The sequence below is a fragment of the Dermacentor albipictus genome, chromosome 7 (genome assembly GCF_038994185.2).
Source record: "Dermacentor albipictus isolate Rhodes 1998 colony chromosome 7, USDA_Dalb.pri_finalv2, whole genome shotgun sequence".
NCBI classification, from domain to species: domain Eukaryota; kingdom Metazoa; phylum Arthropoda; class Arachnida; order Ixodida; family Ixodidae; genus Dermacentor; species Dermacentor albipictus.
The window spans coordinates 139,294,249-139,316,898 of record NC_091827.1 but is presented as its reverse complement, the minus strand read 5'-3'; the positions used below and the strand labels follow the sequence as shown (position 1 = coordinate 139,316,898).

Below are 22,650 nucleotides of genomic sequence, written 5' to 3'. Positions count from 1 at the left end.
ATGATTTCTTCTTCCTGTAACCAGCAACTATCCTTAGCGGGACCATCTTAATAAAGTAAAACGCATAATGTGAAAGCACTACACTGCATCTTTCATACTGCGCATATCAAAAGATTGGAACCTGTTGCCATGACACATCGCTGCGTAATGTAACATAAGCAAATTTCAAGACCTCATTCATGATAATGTACATGCAACCATCCCTGATGAATATTTCACTGATTTCTTCTTCTGACTGTGTGTTTATTAATTCACTAGGTATTATTTTTTTCTATATTTTCACGTGGTAGTGATGCGTGAAGAACACAGCAGCAGTACTGTGAAAGATGAAACTAAGTTTTATTGGGCGAACCTATGCCCACAAAAGCAGGCTACACTTAAAGAACAGCTACAGCGGCGAACACGGTCGGCGATCGTCAAAATCCGATCAGCGGGTCAAGCTCATCGACTTTTATACACCAGTCATCGAATGTTCCAGAGTAATCGCCGGGACCTGCGTGTCTTCCACAAAGTTCTACACTATTTACATCGCTCATACATGCAATCACATTACACAAGGTTCGGTGACAGACAGCGGTGAGAACCATCGATAGCATTCCAGGAATTTCCGATACATGCAGGTGCATCCTGCACTGTGCGATAATATTTGTTAGGTGGTGAAACATGGTCGCCCGATAAAGATAAACAAGCACACGTGTCAATACCACCCTCTTAAATAGCATCAACCTGATGCCGCAAACAAATGCAAGTAATAAACAAAAACAACCGTAGCAAAGAAACAACAAAATAAGGAAGTTCGAAAAAGGAAGCTTAGGACGCAGCACGTAGACCACATCAAATCGTGCGCAGCGCCGGTGTAAATGCGAAATGCTGTCTCGCACAACCTCATAGTCCAGTTCGCCAATAAGGTTCCCTTACCCCATGTCCAATCTTCGGGCCTGTAAGGTATTTTGAATAAATAAGTAAATATATTGGATGATCTTATAGGGTACGAAATAGCGTCGCAATAGTTTCTCACTGAGTCCTCGTCGGCGTGTCGGGGTCCAAACCCAAACACGGTCGCCAGGCTAGTGCTTGACATAGCGTCTTCGGAGGTTGTAGTGTCGGCTGTTCGTATGCTGCTGGTTCTTAATCCGTAGGCGGGCGAGGGCGAGCTGTCGAGCTTCTTCGGCGCGCTGGAGATAGTTAGCGACGTCGAGATTCTCTTCGTCGGTGGCGTTCTGCAGCATGGCATCGAGAGTCGTTGCCGGGTTCCTGCCGTAAACCAGCTTGAACGGTGTGATTTGTGTTCTTTCTTGCGCCGCCGTGTTGTAAGCTAAGGTTACGTACGGCAGGACGGCATCCCACGTCTTGTGTTCAATGTCGACGTACATTGCTAGCATGTCGGCGAGGGTCTTATTCAGGCGCTTCGTAAAACCATTCGTCTGTGGGTCGTAGGCAGTTGTCCTCCTGTGCCTTGTCTGACTGTATTGCAGAATGGCTTGAGTAAGCTCCGCTGTAAAGGCCGTTCCTCTGTCGGTAATGAGGACTTCTGGGGTGCCATGTCGCAGCAGAATCTTCACGACGAAAAATTTCGCCACTTCGGCTGCGCTTCCTTTCAGCAGAGCTTTTGTTTCAGCGAAGCGGTTGAGGTAGTCCATCACCATGACGATCCACTTATTTCTGGTTGTTGATGTCAGAAAGGTTCCCAACAAATCTATCCCAGTCTGGTGAAATGGTTGGCAAGGAGGCTTGATCGGCTGTAGTAATTCCGCTGGCCTTGTTGGTGGTGTCTTGCATCGCTGACAGTCTCGGCATGTCCTGACATAACGGGTAATGTCGGCGATCAGGCACGGCCAGTAATACCTTTCCTGTAGCCTCGATAGCGTCCGGGAGAATCTGAGGTGCCCAGCGGTCGGTACGTCCTGTGGATGTACAGCACTTCTGGACGCAGTGCTGAGGGAACAAGAAGATAGTTGGCGCAAACTGGTGTGTAGTTCTTCTTTACTAGTAGGTTGTTTTGAAGCAAGAACGAGAACAATCCTCACTTAAATGCCCTAGGGACAACATCGGTATGCGCTTCCAAATACTCAGCGAGGCTATTTAGCTCTGGGTCTGCTCGTTGCGGTTCAGCAAAGTCTTCCGTGCTTATGATTCCAAGGAAGGCATCGTCATCCTCGTCATGTTGCTGTGGCGGGCAAATGAGGGCGCGTGATAGGCACTCGGCATCAGAGTATTATCGTCCGAACTTATAGGTTACAGTGATCTTGTATTCTTGTTGTCTGAGGCTCCACTGGGCCAGCAGTCCTGAAGGGTCCTTTAAATTCGCTATTCAAGACAATGCGTTATGGTCACTGACAACTTTGAATGGCCTGCCATATATGTAAGGGCAGAATTTTGCTGTAGCTCCAAATGATAGCGAGGCATTCCTTTTCGGGCGTAGAATAATTCCCTTCCGCTTTTGACAGCGACCGGCTGGCGTAAGCTATCACCCGTTCAAGTCCGCTTTTACTGTGGTCTAAAATGGCACCGAGGCCTAGGCTACTGGCGTCAGTATGGGTTTCTGTATCGGCATACTCGTCATAGTGCGCAAGTACCGGTGGCGACTGCATGCATCATTTGAGTTCTTCAAATGTGTAGGCCTGTGGCATTTCCCACTTGCACTCGACGTAATTTATTTATTTATTTATTTCACAATACTGCAGGCCAGATTGGCCCAAGCAGGTTTAGTTAGATGTGTCAATGGCTCAGCGATGCGTGAAAAGTCCTTGACAAAGTGCCTGTAGTACGCACACATGCTAAGGAATCTACGCACTGCCTTCTTTTCGATGGGCTCCTGGAACTTTACAATGGCGGCTGTCTTTTGTGTGTCGGGGCGGACTCCAGATTCACTGATGACGTGGCCCAGGAACAGAAGCTCATCATAGGTGAAGCGGCACTTTCCAGGCTTCACAGTGAGCCCTGATGATTTGATGGCCTCTAGTACTGTCGCAAGCCGCCTAAGGTGATCGTTGAAATTTTTGGCAAAGACGAAGACATCATCTAAGTAAACAAAACAGGTCTGCCACTTCAACCCTGCTAACACCATGTCCATGACGCGCGGTAATGTTGCAGGCGCGAAACGCAGACCGAATGGCATGACCTTGAACTCGTAGAGGCCATCTGACGTGATGAAGACGATCTTTTCGCGATCTCTCTCGTTGACTTCTATCTGCCAGTAACCAGATTTGAGATCCATCAACAAGAAGTATTTACCGTCGCAGAGCCGATCCAATGCATCGTCTATCCGTGGGAAGGGGCATACGTCCTTCTTCGTGATTTTGTTCACACGACGATAATCGACGCAGAAACATAGGGTTTCGTCCTTTTTCTTCACCAAGACTACAGGAGATGCCCACAGGCTTTTTGACAGCTGGATGATGTCGTCGCGCAGCATTTCGTCGACTAGGTGCCTTATAGCTTCACGTTCTCGAGTAGAAACTCGATAAGGGCTCTGGCGGAGTGGTCAAGCCCACTCTTCGGTTATTGTGCGATGCTGTGCGACTGGTGTTTGTCGAATCCGTGATGACGTCGAAAAGCACTCTTTGTATCGTCGAAGTATGCTTCCAAACTGTTGTTGCTTAAGCGTGGGGAGACTTGGATTAATGTCGAACTCTGGTTCGGGAACTACGGTCATCAGGGTAGATGCGGCAGAATCCGAGAGGACAAACACATTGCTGGTTTCCAGAATTTCCTCGATGTATGCGATCCTCGTGCCCTTGTTGATGTGCTTGAACTCCTGGCTAAAGTTTGTCAGCAACACTTTCATTTTTCCTCCATGCAGTCGAGCGATCCCTTTTGCGACAAAAATTTCACGGTCGAGTAGTAGATGTTGGTCACCCTCAATGATGCCTTCGACATCAGCGGCTGTTTCGGTGCTGACGGAAATAATAATGCTGGAGCAAGGCGGGATGCTCACTTGATCGTCTAGGATACTCAAGGCGTGGTGACTACGAGAGCTCTCCGGCGGTGTCGCTTGATCTTCCGACAGCATTATCGGTTTCGACTTCAGGTCGATGATTGCGCCGTGTTAGTTCAGGAAGTCCATGCCCAGAATGATATTTCATGAACACTGTTAGAGGATAACGAAGCTGGCAGGGTAAGTCCAGTCATGAGCGGTAATTTTTGCCGTGCAGATTCCAGTTGGTGTAATGAGGTGTCCTCCAGCAGTCTGAATTTGAGTGCCTTCCCGTGCAACCTTAACTTTTTTGAACTGGGCGGTGATGTGTCCACTCATGACGGAGTAATCGGCCCCTGTGTCCACTAAGGCAGTGACTGCATGGCCGTCAAGAAGCACATCGAGTTCAGTGCTTCTTTTTTTTACGTTACAATTAGGTCTTGGCATCGGGTCACTGCTGCATCGTGTTGACGTGTGGCTGGTATTTGGCGTCGTGAGGTCGTCATTCATCGGCGTATTCTTTGCTTCCAGATTTCGTCGGGACAGCGGCATATTGTTATGTCGTCGAGATAGTCTCTTCAGCGGCGGAGGATCTTCATCAGTTTGACATCCAGTGTATGGACGGCGTTGCGGCGACAGGTAGCTTCCGGGTGATGATGAATGGGACAGTTGTCAGCTCCACTGAGTAAGGGCGAGGTAGTTGGCGATATCGTGAGGGCGTTCACCTTGTTGCGGGCGCAGAGCGTTGACGGCGAACCCTCGTCCCTTTTTGCGGTATGGACATTGGTGGTAGACATGTCCAGCTTCCCCGCAGTGATAGCAGAGCAGGCAGTGGTGGGTGATGCGCCAAATATCCGTCTTCCTCGGGTGGCTGTGCTGGTTGATGGGCGGGCATGCTGGTGGCGGTGATGGTGAACGATGGAATTGCGGCATTACATGGCCCTGGCGTGGTCGTGGAGGGGAACCTTGACGATGGGCGATGGCAGCGTAGGTCATCGCTTCCGGCACAGGAAGCGACGATTCGGGCTGTACTTCAGTAACGCCCAGTGGCCGTCGAAGTTCGTCCTTGACGATGTCAGTGGCTGAGGATACCTGGAGTTGCAATGAAGGAAACATCTTGCGCAGTTCTTTGCGCACAATGGCGCTGATGGTCTCTTGGAGATCACCGGCACCCAGTGCTTGGATGGCACACTGCAGTATCAGCACTTGGCGATCTTATTACCTTGTGCACATTTCTAGAGTTTTCTCAATCATTGTTGCCTCTGTCAAGAACTTAGCTACGGTCTTTGGTGGGTTGCGGATCAGTCTGGCGAAAATTTCTTCCTTTACACCTCGCATCATGAAGCGCACTTTTTTTTCTTCTGGCATTTCCGGGTCAGCGTGCCAGAACAGACGCGTCATCTCCTCAGTGAAGATTGCTGTGGTCTCGTTGGGTAGTTGTACTCGGGCTTCTAGCATAGCTGTGGCTCTTGCAGACGACACTTGTAAATGTCCGCAGGAAGCCAGTACGGAACAGGACCCATGTTGTCAGGGTGGACTCCCGGTTCTCAACCCACGTTCTGGCATAGTCTTCTAAGACAAAGTATACATGACCCCCACAGGGGCGTCTTCGTCAGCAGGCGTTTGGTGCGTTGCGACACCACGTACCAGAGCACGTGAGGGTTGGAGCCTGCCACGTGTAGCCGTGCGCGGCTTAGCCATGTCTGGGGCAAGGGGGATCCTGGAGGTTGAGCCGATGCTGGGTGATTGGACCGTTAAGGCCCCCTGGCGGAGGCAACACACCTCTTCGGCCTTGGCTTCACATAAACGGCACCTCCAGACTGACACACCTGGAGGAAATCGGCAGTCGCCTTTTCCTGTCCTCCTCTCCAATCTTCGTCTTTCTCTCCCGTTTTTCCATCTTTCCTGTCTCGTCTTCACTTCTTATTACTTCCGTATTTCCTGGCGGCAAGGGTTAACCATGTGTAATATATCCAATCTTGGGTATATATATTAGGTTATAGCGGCGATCCATGGCTGGCGTCTGCAAGTATTCTCCCAATCTTGTAGCGTCCCCTTGTTGGGCTTGGTGGTGGGCGGGTGGCCACCATCGTCACCGAATTTTCCTGCTCTATATGGCAAATGACTTTCCTCTGCTACCTGATTGCTCCCTGAAGAGGGGGCGCACCATAGAAACATTCACGTTTTTCATGCAGCCAAAACAGTCTTTTCCAAAGTACCACGTTGTACTTAGTCAGCACGATAAAAAAACAGTCAGAATGATCTCACCATTTGTTGTAGCAAAATCTCTCACTGAAGCAATTGGCCCAGGCTATAAAGTAACGAAGATAGGAAGTGGTGATCTTCTTGAACTCCGTGACAAAGTGCAGTATGACAAACTCCGAAAGTTGTAGCATTTGGGGAAATTCCCGTCTCTGTGGGCCCACACAGATCCATGAACACAGTGCGCGGGGTCGTCTCAGAAGAAGACCCCCTCGAACTGAGCGAAAGCGAACTGCTTGAAGGATGGCAGGACCAGAACGTAGTCAAAGTACAAAGGATAACATTGAGGGGAGATGACAACCAAGTACCTACCAAACACCTAATCATTACTTTCGGAACCTGCAGCCTACCTGAAACAATAGAAACCGGTTACTGTAAGCTTCGCGTCAGGCTGTATATCCTAAAACCGTGTCGTTGCTTCAAGTGTCAGCGCTTTGGGCATGGGTCGCAGAACTGCAGAGGAAGTGCTACTTGTGCCAAGTGTAGTTCTTCTGAACGCACTTCTGACTTCTGTACATCAACAAACCACTGTGCCAACTGTGAAGGAGATCACCCCGCCTACTCGCGATCGTGCCCTTCTTGGAAAAAAGAGGAACAAATCATAGAAGAGACACGTAAGCATTTCTCTCTCCAAAATCAGTCCAGTCCTTCCTACACCGATGTGGCGTGCCAGGGGGCAGCGCTACATCATTCGGCGGCCGCCCAAGTCACACGGAGTGTGATGGCGGACACGCCATCAGCCCCCCTGGCTGGAACAGCCAGCGCCGTTCCAGCCCCCGCAAAGGAGGAACAGCAGACCCTCGGGCCTGTTGTACCCAGGGCCACTGCTCGTGCAGATAGGCCCAACACCCCCGCGAACGTGCCCGCTCCGCGGGCACTATCCACTGCCTTAGACGAGGTGATGGATACGAGTACAAATCCGGCGTCTCAGACACCCAAGGAATGGCGCAGCTCCCTCGAGCGCGTCGGGAGGAAAGAGAGAGCTCGTATCATGGGGCCAGGAAAGGTCTCGTGAACTAATATAATCTATATTTCTTAGACACACAGCACAACACACATACATTATGGATACACAGATAATACAATGGAATGTGAGAGGTTTACTCCACAACCTAGACAACATTAAGAAACTCCTAAATAAGTACAATCAAAAGGTGCTGTGTGTCCAAGAAATGCATTCTAATCCTTCACGCACGAACTTTCTCCGGCAGTATGCCACTTTCCGAAAAAGACTGCAACAACGCCCTTGCCTCGTCTGGCGGAGTGGCAATAATTGTAGATAAGGGAGTTGCTTGCCAGCAATTACAGCTTAAAACACACCTAGAGGCAGTCGCAGTCCGTGCGATACTGTTTAATAAACTGGTAACAATTTCCTCACTATACATCCCCCCGAACTACGATCTTTCAAAAACAGAATTCCAAAGCTTTATGAAATAAATGCCCGAACCTTTTATTGTCGGAGATTTTAATGCACACAACACCCTTTGGGGAGGTTGTCGTTGTGATACCAGGCGATGCTTAGTAGAAAGCTTCCTCTTCACTATAGGTGCATGCTTACTAAATAATAAAGAGCCTACATTCTATAGTGTGGCAAACAAAACATTTTCATAGATCGATTTAAGCATTGCATCTGGTACACTCGTACCGTATTTAGAGTGGAACGTGCTTAAAAATCCATATGGGAGCAACCATTTTCCAATTGTTATAAAATCAACAAAATGTGATAAATGCTCTCCATGCGTCCCCCACTGGAAAGTCGAGTCAGCCGACTGGAAACGTTATAAAGAACTCACCCACATGACTTGGGAAAACATCTCTGCACTTTTTATTGATGACGCCGTGGCATATCTGACAGCATTTATTGTTGATGCGGCGTCACTAGTATCCCTGAGTCAAATAGATTGCCCTTCAAACGACGTGTTCTCTGGTGGAATGCGGAGTGCGAAAAAGCTCGTAAAAATCAAAATAAGGCTTGGAGTCATCTTCGCAAATCTCCAACTACCGAGAATCTTATCAATTTCAAGAAAATAAAATCACTAGGTAGAAAAACACGCTGCCGGGCCAAACGGAAAAGTTGGCAAAAATACATCAGTAGCATCAATTCATATACAGACGAACGGAAAGCCTGGAATAGGGTCAACAAAGTAAAAGGCCGCAAAAGTCATCCTCTACCTTTAGTAAACACACAAGGAGACACTATTGAGGACCAAGCTGATTTGCTTGGGGCACATTTTCAGTACATCTCGAGTTCATCCCATTACTCAAATACATTTCTAAGATATCAGCGACAAGCGGAACGACAGCCTCTGAACCAGAAAGGAAATAAAAGTGAACCTTACAACCGACCATTTAACATGGTGGAATTTCAGGCTGCACTGAACTGTTGCAATAAATCAGCTCCTGGAGGCGATCGAATAGTTTATGAGATGATTGAACACCTACACGCCGAAACACCCAACACTACTATCACTCTTTAATTCCATATTCTCTGCTAGTTACATTCCATCTGCCTGGAAGCAAGCAGTCGTAATTCCTATTCTCAGAGGGCAAGGTTCCAACTTCGGTCTACAGCTACAGGCCTATAGCCCTGACAAGCTGCCTATGCAAACTCTTTGAGGAAATGGTAAACAGACGCCTAATTCATTATCTTGAAAGCAACAAAATACTAGACCCCTTGCAGTGTGGTTTTAGGGAGGGTAGATGTACGACAGATCACCTTGTCTGCATGGAGGCAAATATCCGTGATGCCATCGTGCACAAGCAGTTTTTATTAGCCGTATTTTTAGATATGGAAAAGGCATATGACACAACCTGGCGTTTTGGAATTCTTCGTGATCTGGCTTGTATGGGTGTCAGAGGCAATCTCTTGAACCTGATTCAAAGCTACCTCTCTAATTGTACGTTCCGTGTGAGGGTTGGTAAAGTGCTATCTCGTCAATTTACGAAGGAAACAGGTGTGCCACAAGGTGGTGTGCTGAGCTGCACGCTCTTCATCTGAATTCCCTCTATAGCTTCATACCACGAACAATGTTTTATTCAATGTATGTGGATGACATACAGGTAGGATTTAAATCATGCAATATTTCTATCTCTGAGCGACATATACAGCTTAGCCTAAACAAAATATCTCAGTGGGCTGACGAGAATGGATTCAAGTTAAACCCCCAAAAAAGCACATGCGTTCTATTCTCTAAAAAGAGAGTTATATTACCTGACCCTGTTGTCCATCTTAATGGACAACCGCTATCTGTCAGCCACGAACATAAACTTTTAGGAATCATCTTAGACTCGAAACTAACATTTGTCCCTCACCTTAGGTATCTGAGAGCGTGATGTCTGAAGACAATTAATTTACTAAAGCTCTTGTCACGCACATCTTGGGGAAGTGACAGGAGATGCCTTTTGAGCCTCTACAAAAGTCTTATACCGTCTCGCCTTGACTATGGAGCAATAGTATATAGCTCTGTTGCGCCAAGTGCTTTAAAGATGCTAGATCCCATTCACCACTTGGGTATACGCCTGGCTACAGGTGCTTTTAGGACAAGTCCCATAGAAGGCCTGTATGTGGAGTGTAATGAATGGTCATTACATCTCCAAAGGACATATTTAACTTTTTCATATATTTAACATATCCTTTCCAGGAACCCATATGGGTTTCCTTTGTAGCAGTGGCTATGAACAGGTAGATGTCTGATTTTCCCTTTATTCATTAACTTTTTCCTATGCTCTCAAGGTTAAACCAGACGTGCAGCATCCATGTCACTCATCTATTCGTAAAGTGTCTACAGCCAGATTATTTCGTAACCGCCCAGCTATTAGAGCTCCGTTGAACCTTTGTTTGATAACACTGGCCGACGAAACAGGTGCCTTAGTCCCAGAGAATGTCCTAATAGCACCCACTCGCCTGCTCCTACCATGGGAATGGAAGACCATTGAATGCTACGTCTCTTTCATAGAAATATCTAAGAGGGCGCCAGAAGCACGTATACAATTCAATTTTTGTGAACTTCAGGCGAAGTACTCCTGTACAGAATACTATACAGACGCTTCCAAGTCCTCTAAAGGAGTTTCCTACGCAGCTCTGGGACCTTCGTTTTCAGTATCCGGGGCACTAAATCCATACACAAGTATTTTTACAGTGGAAACCTACCCTATACTATCGGCTATCGGCTATACTATCGGCGAGAGCCAGATGTTGCAAACCACTTTGCTTGTTAGATAGCAAGACAATGTCTTCCAGATAAAACAAACCTGGAAGCTGCTGCTCTACTACTGTACCCGCCTGTTTGTATGAGAAATTAAACCCTATATTACTTGCTCCTAGCGCCCCTTCTATCCTCATCATATACATCATAAACAGCTATGGAGATAAAGGGCACCCCTGCCTCAGTCCCTTTTTGATATAAACTTTCTTCTCGCTCCTCATCCCTTCCCATTCAGCGCAAACGGTAATTTCTGTAGATCTCTCTTGAAACCTGTATGCAATTGTCACCTAAGCGTTCCCCTTCCAGAATATCCCACAAGATGTTGCAGTCTACATTGTCATACGCTCCTGTAATGTCTAAAAAGGTCACATATAATGGTCTCCTTTCCACTCTGGATATTTCAATACACTGAGTAAGGACAAACAAGTTATCATCCAGGCACCTACCTATTCTGAGGCTATTCTGAAGTTCTCCTAAAATTCCATTATTCTCTGCCCATGCTTGCAGCTTTAATGTAATTGCCTGCATTGCTAACCTGTACATTACCAATGTAATGGTCCATGGTCTATACGAGTGAATTCTATCTTTCTCCCCCTTACCTTTATAAATTAAAATCTTTCTACTTTGTCGCCAACTGTCTGGTATCCGTCTATCTTTTAAAGTTATTCCACTGCTTTCACCAGAGCTTCCGTAATTTTTTGTCCTAATTGATTAATCAGCCTAACAGGAACCTCGTCTAGCCCTGTGGCTGTGGGCTTAGGAATTTTCTATTCGGCTTTCTTCCATTTGAAAGTTGTCAGCACCAGCTTTTTTTTCATCTGTTTCTTTTTCATGCTCTTTTTTCTTCAAATACAACCTCGTCATTGCCTCGGAAAGATTCTGCTGTTATTTTTCGGATGTAATTCAATGCTGCGTCCCCTTCCAGTTTGTTTCCATCTTCGCCTAGAATCTTTTGTATCATTCCAGACTTCCTGCCTAATAATTTTATGTCGTTCCAAAAGATTCTAGGTGTGGCCTTCTTTTTCTCATGTATTTCTGACAAACAACGTTCACATTTTATCTTTGCTTGAACCAATAGTTGAAACATAGTTTTCTACCGATATATTTCCCTTTTACTGGTTACTTCATCCTGTGGCAACTGCACCCTCTTCGCCAGCCTGTGCTCTCGGGATGTTTTCTGTCGTTCGGCAATCACTTCTCGTATCACCCTGTTGCACCAGCTTTTTGGTTTCTTTTTTCCTTTCCAACGAGCATGTTGCTTCTCCTTCTGCATTTCTGTCATTATTATACTTAGCTCACTATATTCCCACACTTTTCTTGGCCATTTGCCTAATTCTTCCTCGACTCTTGTGACTATATTTGTTATTTGTTTGGACTGCCAATTTTGAATGGCCATTTTGCACTCCTTGCTCCATATCCTACATATCTATCCTATCCTCTACCTATATCTATCCATATCCTACATACATAGCTACATATCCCGTTTTGAAAATGATGTGTTTATGGTTGCTCCCTATGCTGCTATACCCTTCCTCGTCAATGACCATTTCTCTCAGTTTATCATGAATTCCTTCAGTCATCAGAGAGTAATCAATGGTTGATTGCCAGTTTCCCACTTGCCACGTTGTCTTCCCGTCACACTTGTATTCACGATAACAAGATTATGTTGCTCAGAAAAATTAGCATTGACTTCCCGTTCTTGTCGGTGGCCCAGTGAGAAGCATGGAAACAGAACACAAGTCATAGCGCTGCAGTTGCAGCTTAGCTGCTGTAAAAACAAATCCAGTGCCTTTCTGAAGACCTTTGACATGGTGCCACGTGCTTTTTAGTAAGGGTCTTTAAAAGAACAACCTGCCAGTAAAATTGTTAGGCTAATATGGATTACTTTTTAGGTGACTTAGTGAAACTTGTCAAGTGCAGGCTTTGTTAGTGAGCCTCACCAGTTTTCCCCAAGGTATCCTTTGAAAGAATGGGCCTTCCTTTAAGTAAACATCATATCATGATTATTTATGCTCAAAATGTTTTTTCTTTTTACTATTCCAGTAAGTAAACATCATATCTTGATCATGTGTGCTAACAAATCGGGCTGCATTTAAATGCAGCATGAGTTGGGAGCGTCTCTTTATACTTTTGTATACTGTCTCCGTTTTTTACGCTTGTGTATATAAAACCTTGTCACTGTTTTTTTTTCTTTTTTACCTAAAGTTACAGCCAATGTATTTGCTACAATGAAATTAGTGTTGTTGTTCCTGCATATATTCTCCTAAAGTTCTGTTCTTCAAGCCCTTAATTTTGCATTCTATTTCTTGTTTTGTGTGTACCTGCTGCTGTCTTACTTGGTGTTTTTCATTTAGTAATGCAGAAGTACTGTTTTCTTACTAGAACGTGAATCATGTTTCTGCATTTCATCTTTGTACCACGTGCTCCATGGTGTCATTGTCAATGATCCTTGTGGGCCTCGGGGCTACGGCTTTTTTTCCCGAGCTCCACTGCTCTTTGAAGCAGGAAATAAATGAAAATGATGGTTGCAGCTTATGTTGCTGCATGCTTAGTCACTTTTACTGGGAGATTTCAAATGCAATGGCTGACTAATTTCTATTTCCAGGTAGAGCAACTGCAAAAGGAGTACACTGGGCTGGAGTTTCGGAGAGACCTGCGACCATCGCATGAGTGGTACAATTTTGCCGACTACTTCACTGTGCCAACTGAAGCCTTGTATGCTGATATGGTTGCATGTGCCAAGCCAGCGGTGAGTGCATCTAGCTCTGAGAGGTGGGTAGTCGTCAAAATGGAGGAACTAAGTGAGGCAGTCGATGTTGAAAAGTATCTCCTCACCAGCCAATTATTTGAGGCCATTAACACAGTGCTTGTATTTTCCTTTATTTAAAATACTGTTTTAATAACCTGCAACATGTCTAAGAATATTCAGGATGTTGAAAGATGCAGCCGTTACCACATATGCAGCACAGCTAAGAATCTATATATTTTTGTTAGCGCAGCTGAGGGATTAACCGAGGGGCCCAATTTTTTTTTTATTAGTCATATCATAATAAGCCAATAAACACTGATGCTAAGGACAACATAGGGGGCATTACATGGGCTTAATAAATGAAATAAAGAAACGATTAATTAATGGAAATGAAAGTAGATGAAAATACAACTTGCCGCAGGTGGAGACCGAAGGTTGTGGGTTTGGTCCGTCCCCACCTGCGGCAAGTTGTTTTTTGATCCACTTTCATTTCCATTAATTTATCGTTTCTTTATTTCATCTATTAAGCACAAGTAATAACTAGAGTACGCCGCATCCATGTGGGACCCTCATCATGAAAACCTAATACATTCACTAGAAATGGTCCAAAATAACTCGGTTCGCTTCATTCTTTCCAACTATAACAGGACCGCTAGCATATCTTCAATGAAATCAAGCCTTAATCTACCATCCCTAGCCTCACGTTGCAAAGCGTTTCGTATCTGTCTGTTCCATAAGATGTTTCATCATCCACACCTGCGTAGCGAATTAATCCCTCCCCCACGTCACCTATCATCTCGATTAGATCATGCCTACAAGGTCGGTGTCCCATTTTGTAGAACTAACGCTTTCTTCCAGTCATTTATACCTCGTACAGCAGCAGAGTGGAATCACCTTCCCGCAATGACAGCCACCATCAAAGATTACCAGCTTTTTAAGAACGCCTTAGCTAACATTGTATAAGTAGACACACTTGTTAACTTTTATTGCAATACTTCTCTTCCTTGTATCACATTTCCTATTTTTTCTTGTTTTGTATGCCTGTAACCACTCCCCTCTCCAATGCCAATAGCCCTGAGGGTACACGAAATAAATAAATAAATAAATGTCCCCTATTTCGTTGGTGTCAGTGTTTGTTGGCTTCTTGTCATATGTTAGCGCAGCTGTAACTGTTGTGTAAACAAGTCCTGGCACAACACATTAGGCTAGGTCTGTTTGTAGTGTGCAGCCCAGAAATGCCTTTGAAAGCAGCACTAACGATGCATATGAAGCCAAACTGGTAACTTGCACTGTTGATATACTACCAGAACAGTCTCATTCCGAGTGGAACCTCAGTAAGAAAAAAGATGCAAGGGCAATAGATGGGCTAACTTCTTGTGACGTCGTGATATTTCAGCAGCACCTGTGTGGGACTTACTAGTAGATTACCTATAAATATCATATTGTCACGGGGTGGTGACATTGAAGAACGCAGTAGCAATACTGTGAAAGACAAAACTAACTTTTATTGGGCGAACTTGTGCCCACAAAAAGAGGCTACACTTATAGCACAACGATAGCGGCGAACACGGTCAGCGATCGTCGAAAATCTGATCAGCGGGTCAAGTGTGTCGGCTTTTATACAGCAGTCGTCGAATGTTCTAGACTAATCGTTGGGACCCACATGCCTTCCACAAAGTTCATGGTTATATTGCGCTCAGTTTTACACAGACAATATTAAGGAAGGACAGGACGTGGACGGACATAGCGCGAACTACCAACTGTTTATTACTGTTAAATAACGCGCTTATATACAAGGAGATATGGCGGGGGAGGGGGGGGGTATAAAAGATATGACAAGTTCACGGAATGTGATCATAGTTCGGGTCAGGCATACGTCGTTCACTGGCACCCGTTCACCCTGGCAAACTCGACCTCAGCTTTGATAAGCGCGATGGACGGAGTGCTTACGCACATTTCTTTTTCTTCAGCTATCGCAAGCGCCTCCCATATTTCTCGCTCCGTTTTTGTTTTTGATTTGCCAATGACTGTGGCGCTTTCTAGAAGCGGAGAGAATTTGCATTGTTTGCAATGTGCAGCCAGGTTGCTGGGTGCTGTCAGAAGCTGGCACGTGTATTTGTGCTCCCGTAACCTATCATTTAGACAACGTCCAGTTTGCCCGATGTATACTTTCCCGCAGTCTAGTGGGATTTGGTAAACAACTGAAGTTGCACATTCCACGTACTTTTTTACGTGCTTAGTCTGACAGACCATAGGACTAGGGTTTGCCTCTTTGGATCCTGCGTTCACCCTCTTGCACATGCCTTTTAGTTTTTGTGGAGCGGAGAACAGAACTTGAACGTCATGGCATTGCGCTGTCTTTTTTATCCTATGTGACAAGCCATGAATGTAAGGCAACACCACGCGTTTTTTCAATTTTTCTTTTTCCTGTGTTTTCTGCCTTTTCCTGTTGGTTCTGATTTCGGGCAACAAGTTTTCACAGATTTGCACCACCATGCTATTTGGGTACCCACTGTTTCTTAAGCGGCTTACTTGCAAATTTATGCTCTCCCTCACCGCATGGCGGCATGATTTTTCAATTGCTTGACTGATGCAAGCCTTGGCGATGCCTCTTTTTATGATTTTAGAATGGCATGAGTCATACCTCAGGATTTCTTTTTCTCCTCTAGTTTTGTAGTACCAGCAGATGTGGGAGCCACTGAGCCTAATATTTATGTCAAGGTACTGCAAACGACCTTCGGTGGGAGTCTCGTACGTGAACTCTAAACCTTCATGCGCTTTTTTGAACATACTGATGACAGTTTCTACACTAAATGGATCGGTTTGGTCTTCTTTCATGCACACCAAATAATCGTCAACATATCTGAAGCAGGTAGTTATGTTAGTTTCTTCAAACAAGGTGGCAAGTTTCCTGTCTCCCACACTCAAAAATAAGTTGGAAAGCACGGGAGCTATACAAGAACCAATAGCGATGCCATCCTTCTGCTCAAACACACTGTCACCATATTCGATGAACGCACCATGTAGATACAGTGCCACATTGTTGCCACCTTGTTTGAAGATACTAACATAACTACCTGCTTCAGATATGTTGACGATTATTTGGTGTGCATGAAAGAAGGCCAAACCGATCCATTTAGTGTAGAAACTGTCATCAGTATGTTCAAAAAAGCGCATGAAGGTTTAGAGTTCACGTACGAGACTCCCACCGAAGGTCGTTTGCAGTACCTTGACATAAATATTAGGCTCAGTGGCTCCCACATCTGCTGGTACTACAAAACTAGAGGAGAAAAAGAAATCCTGAGGTATGACTCATGCCATTCTAAAATCATAAAAAGAGGCATCGCCAAGGCTTGCATCAGTCAAGCAATTGAAAAATCATGCCGCCATGCGGTGAGGGAGAGCATAAATTTGCAAGTAAGCCGCTTAAGAAACAGTGGGTACCCAAATAGCATGGTGGTGCAAATCTGTGAAAACTTGTTGCCCGAAATCAGAACCAACAGGAAAAGGCAGAAAACACAGGAAAAAGAAAAATTGAAAAAACGTGTGGTGTTGCCTTACATTCATGGCTTGTCACATAGGATAAAAAAGACAGCACAACGCCATGACGTTCAAGTTCTGTTCTCCGCTCCACAAAAACTAAAAGGCATGTGCAAGAGGGTGAACGCAGGATCCAAAGAGGCAAACCCTAGTCCTATGATCTGTCAGACTAAGCACGTAAAAAAGTACGTGGAATGTGCAACTTCAGTTGTTTACCAAATCCCACTAGACTGCGGGAAAGTATACATCGGGCAAACTGGACGTTGTCTAAATGATAGGTTACGGGAGCACAAATACACGTGCCAGCTTCTGACAGCACCCAGCGACCTGGCTGCACATTGCAAACAATGCAAATGCTCTCCGCTTCTAGAAAGCGCCACAGTCATTGGCAAATCAAAAACAAAAACGGAGCGAGAAATATGGGAGGCGCTTGCGATAGCTAAAGAAAAAGAAATGTGCGTAAGCACTCCGTCCATCGCGCTTATCAAAGCTGAGGTCGAGTTTGCCAGGGTGAACGGGTGCCAGTGAACGACGTATGCCTGACCCGAACTGTGATCACATTCCGTGAACTTGCCATATCTTTTATACCCCCCCCCCCCCCCCCGCCATATCTCCTTGTATATAAGCGCGTTATTTAACAGTAATAAACAGTTGGTAGTTTGCGCTACGTCCGCCCACGTCCTGTCCTTCCTTAATATCGTCTGTGTAAAACTGAGCGCAATATAACCATGAACGTTCACCAACTAGCCCCCTTCATTGCTTTACTAAATTCCACAAAGTTCTACACCATTCGCGTCAGGCGATAAAATCAGATAACATAAGGTTTGGCGACAACAGACAGCGATAGAAGCATCGATAACTTTCCAGAAACTTCGGATACATGCAGGCGCGTCCCGTGCTGTGCGATAACATTTGTTAGGCGGCAAAATGTGGTCGCCCGATAAAGATAAGGACACGTGTCAATATTGTATTCTGAAGGTGCCAAATGTACAACCTCATCAGCTCTGATAACCTTTTTTTAGCACGAAGTGGCTCAAAGGGGTGAAAAGCTTCGAAATCTGTGAAATAACATAATGCTCCGGCGCAGAAGTTTAAGCATGAAATTCGCAAGAAGGCAATCTTTATCACTTGGTAAGAACTGACCTTTCTCTGCTGCCAGGCAAATGCCTATTTGTCAAGTCTCTCCAGTTGACTTAAGAGTGATGTATGTATGGATATTTATTGCTTTGCCCAGTCATACAGTTAAGGAGAGCCCCTCTCAGAAATCGGAATTGGTGATTCTCGTGTGCAAAAACCATCATTGGTCTGACCACATACACAAGAAGAGTGTAGTAGAACCCAGTTGACATCGTTGTCATGGAGTCATAATTGAAGTCCTTTTAATCATAATGTGATCATAGGCCATATTCAGATCAGCCACACAGCAAAAAGATTTGTCATGCTGCTCCCAAATCAGTTGTGGCCCTTGCCAAATGCAGTGCTACAAATAGACAGCCTAAAATATAGCCTATACCAGTACGGGTACACAGACAATATATTAAAGGCCATCCCCAATTCTGCAACTCTGCCTTAGAGATAGCCGAGTGCCTTACAAACTAATGTGCACACTACCAAACCGAGCATGGCAACAACAAGGTTTCTTGGTTACCTTCGTTGAACTACTTGTTATTGTTCTCACTATGGTTTATTTTTTTTTGTCATCTACTCCTTTCTGTAATGCTGTAATGGCCCTGAAAGTAAATCAGTAAAATTAAATGAATTATGACCTCCTTTTCTGCATGCTTCCTTATTTGTGACAATTACAATAATTCACTATCATATTGTGGGGGGACGGCGATATCTTGGAAATGTTCGTGGTAATAAATATTCAGTGAAAGCAATCATTATGGTTAAAATAATGATCTTCATGGCCATTTCTTGCTTGAGCCTTATGATCCCTATTGCTTATTCCCCCTGTGGGGCTGTGCAAGGTTTGCTGCAATGTGCAAGTGATTTCTTTGCTAGAAATCAAAGAAGAGGAAACAAGTTTGTTGCTTTACATTTGGCGTGTTGTCAAGCCATTTTTCTGCCCCTTGAGGGTTTTCTAATGAGAACCTCTCTCTGGTTACTCACCGGTGGGTTGCATTAGAGGAATACCAAAAGCTACCCACGGGTGGGTCACCACACACAAAAATGACGACTTCAAAAAGTGTTGCTGCCGTGAACATGTTAATGTCTGTTTCATGTGAAATTGTATGAATTCGGTTACAAGTGGCATCTGTGAAAGGATTCTTGCTAGTGTCATTAGTGCAGCCATTCTGCATGCACCTGGTATTGCTGATGCGCATTCTAAGCTGCGTCTTACCACCAGAGCAAACCCTCCGCTAAACATTACATCCACAGTGGTAGAATAAAGAGGCAGCTTACCCAACGCTGGCAGCACATGTGGAACGCAGAAACAAATAATAAACTGCACATTATAAAGCCACAGTTAGGTTTTTGGCCATCTTCAACAAAATCTCGGCGAACAGATGTCTTATTCTGTCGCCTCAGACGTGTGTTATAGAGTTGTGCTATACAACTGAATAGTTTTCACCTAAAGCTGACTGTTAATAGTAGCAGTTGTTAAGGATAGAAGGAGGGTGGAAATGCAGGGATGCGGGCATCACAACTGTCTCACTACCTAGTGGACACCTGAAATGTTCTGTGGCTCTGGGGGAAATACAAGCTAAGAAAAACACAGGGGAGAGGAACGTTCCAATAAAACATGCGTAAACAAGATAGCAGAAAGTTGATTATTTGTACTTGTAATGTGACAGCTGTGGCAGTGGGGGGAATGCACAACCAAGTGGTCTTTTCTACAGCATTATGGCCATTGGAATGTTTCAGCGCTGCCTTTGTGTGCATCCCAACGGGCAGACCGGAAGAGTGCAAGTAGTCCAGAGAAAGTGCATGTTGCAGTGTAGTGAAGCGAGAATGGGAGGAATTCAACATTGTGGTATGCCATATTGTGTGGGGGTTCCACTCTGCGTGCAGCTAGGGCTGAAGGTGAGCTCCAGACCTAGCCCCACGCAGTCGCTTTGTGGAACTCCCTACCCATAGCGGTGGAATTGTGGCTACATCAGGTTTGAACAAATAAGGCAACTGTAATAACATTTATTGCTATCAGCAATAACGAACACTCACAGAGGGACGTCCTCTTAGTAATAGTGATAAATAGGCTTGCCTCGTTGCCTGGGTGGGTCAGGCAAACGAGGTCATTCACGGGTTGCGGCAGGTGATCCCGTCCAGGCGGTACAGGTGTCCGGCATCCAAGAGCAAGGGTCTCCCCCGGTTGCCCTGTTTTGTACTTTTTTACCTGGGGGAGGGGAACCGGTCGCTGCGTCAATGATCGCATGCGTGAGCATGCAAATCTAATACTCACAGGCACAGGAGGTAATCTTCCGCTGCATTGTAAGGAGTGCGGTTGTAATCCTATCTTCAATGACGCTTCAATCTTGGCGAAGGCTAAGACTCAGCAGGAAAGAGAACTGATTGAAGCCTATCGCATCTATAAACTTGGCCCCGAAAAGTGTGTAAGCGCGCCATCTGTGTTCCTAACCAAGAAAGAGCTTTTATTTCTTGATAGCTGTCGACGTGTATAGATAAGGTGGTGACCGTGTTTTTGTGTTTGTTTGGGTGTGCCTGCACATGTTCAGTACGGACTTGGGGGACGTTGTTTTCATAAATAAAGTTCAGTTGTTAGTCCAGCCACCTTCCTGTCTCTTTGTCTATGTCTGCCTCTTGATTTTTCCTACTCTCAAGTTCGCTGGCATTCTCCTAGCATAGTTGACATTAGTAGTGTTCGCTGCTTGCTACAACAGATGGATATATAGGGCAGTTGCTTGTGATGGATCATCGCCGGTTTTTCTCAAAAACTTTCATAGTACCATTGCAAAGTATTTGAGCACTATATTTGAAATCACACCTAATGCTGGAATTGTTCCGCATGACTGGAAAGTTGCACATGTCATATTGGTACAAAAATCAAGGGACAAAGAACTTGTTGAAAATCATAAAGGCCCATCTTGTTAAAAGCAATTCGAGCACATCATTTACAGTGAAATGGTCAAATACCTTGATTCGGCCAGCTTCATTACATCATCATCCCAGCATGGTTTTAGACATGAACGCTCATCTGTTATGTAGTTAACTGAATTTGAGCATTACATTTCGCATTCCTTAGACACTAATTTCCCAATGATGCAGTATTTCTCTATTTCTATGAGGCTTTCGACACCGTACCATACAACCTATTCCCTGCAGGGGCGTCTGCATCAGCAGGCGTTTGGTGTGTTGCGACACCACGTACCCGAGCACACAACGGTTGGACCTTCCCACATGTAACCGTGCGCGGCTTAGCCGTGTCAGGGGAAAGGGGGATCCTGGGGGTTGAGCCGATGCCGAGTGTTTGGACCTTTAAGTAGCCCCCCGGCAGAGGCAACACACCTCTTTGGCCTCTGCTTCACATAGACGGCACCCCCGAACTGACACACCCGGGAGAAATCGGTAGTTGCCTTTTCCTTTCTCTTTCTCCCTCAAATCTTCGCCTTTCTCTCACTTTTATTCTTTCCTGTCCTCTCTTTATTTTTGTATTACTTCCGGCCTCGTAGGCAGCGAGGGTTAACCTTGCGCACTATATCCAGTCCTGGGTATATGTATTTGGTTATAGCGGGGTTGTACCACTGGCGTGCGCAGAACTCAATATTTCCGTCCTGCGTCGTCCCATGGTGGGGCGCCATCGTGGGCGGTGGCCATCCCTGCCGAAAACACCATACTTCTAATGGCCACTTCTTTTCCCCGACTACCTAATCGCCCTCAGAAACAAAGGCACACCAAAGATATTTTCGAATTTCTTGGAAACAAACCGCCAAACTTTCCCCGATTCCATGTAATTTATTCAAACAAACCTGAAAAGACCATGAGAATGATTTCTCCTTTCCTCGTGTCGAAGTATCTCACTGAAACTCTTGGTACAAGCTATAAAGCATTGAAACTGGCTAGTGGCGATGTCCTTTTGGAACTCTACGATCCGAAACAGTTTGAAAACCTTCCTAAAGTTGAGTCGTTCGGGGAAATCCCCGTAACAGTAACCCCACACCGAACTATGAACACCAGCCGTGGTGTTGTTTCTGACGACGATTTGATGGAGCTCACAGAAGCTGAACTGTTGGAAGGCTGGAGTGAGCAAAACGTGATCAATGTTAAAAGAATCATGCTGTGGCCCGACTGCAAGGAGATAAAAACCAAGCATCTTTTACTGACTTTCTCCTCAAGCATTCTGCCTGAGACACTAGAGGCTGGCTATGTAATGCTACGGGTCAGGCCGTATGTTCCAAATCCTCTCCGCTGCTTCAAATGCCAGCGTTTCAGCCACAGTTCCCAGAACTGCGGAGGCCGGCAAACATGTGCAAAATGTAGTTCCCGTGACCATGCCTCTGAAACGTGCGAAAACGCTCCACGCTGCGTGAACTGTGATGGCGAGCATGCCGCATACTCGCGGTCATGCCTGTTTTGGAAGAAAGAAAAAGGAATAGTCACAATCAAAGTAAAAGAAAACATATCATTCAAAGAGGCACGCAGGCAGGTTGCATACCTTCCTAAGGCCAGCTTTACCGAAGTGGCGCGTCATCGGGCAGCGTCACAATGGCCTCCAGCACCTGTCCGACCCACAAGCCGTGAGCCGGCAGTTACGCCATCTGCCTCCGCGGCGGTTGCAGCTAGCTAGCTGCTCCGTCAACCCAGCAGATGGGGCCATTGACCCCGAAGGTGGGCGCAGCTGAGGCTGCCCCAACCTCCCCGGCCCCTTCCAGCGCAGGCAACAGCCGGCACAGCCAAATCCCTCAGGGAGCCCCATTGACCTCCGGGCTGGTGGGCACGGGGGTCTTGCCCTCCAAGGCGGGACCCTCGCTGGTAACTTCCCGCTCGCAAGAGCACGTGTGAGGCAATGGGCACTACAC

At 45.7% G+C, this 22,650-nt stretch overlaps 1 protein-coding gene across 1 annotated transcript in view; it reads left to right on the top strand.

Annotated features, from left to right (window-relative positions):
- The window catches only part of Nt5a (5' nucleotidase A), a 93,333-nt gene that overhangs the window by 15,291 nt on the left and 55,392 nt on the right, over window positions 1–22,650 (top strand). The window contains exon 2 of the mRNA XM_065425399.2: window positions 12,989–13,132. Within this exon, the coding sequence (XP_065281471.2) occupies window positions 12,989–13,132 (144 nt within the window). The remainder of the gene's footprint in view (window positions 1–12,988; window positions 13,133–22,650) is intronic.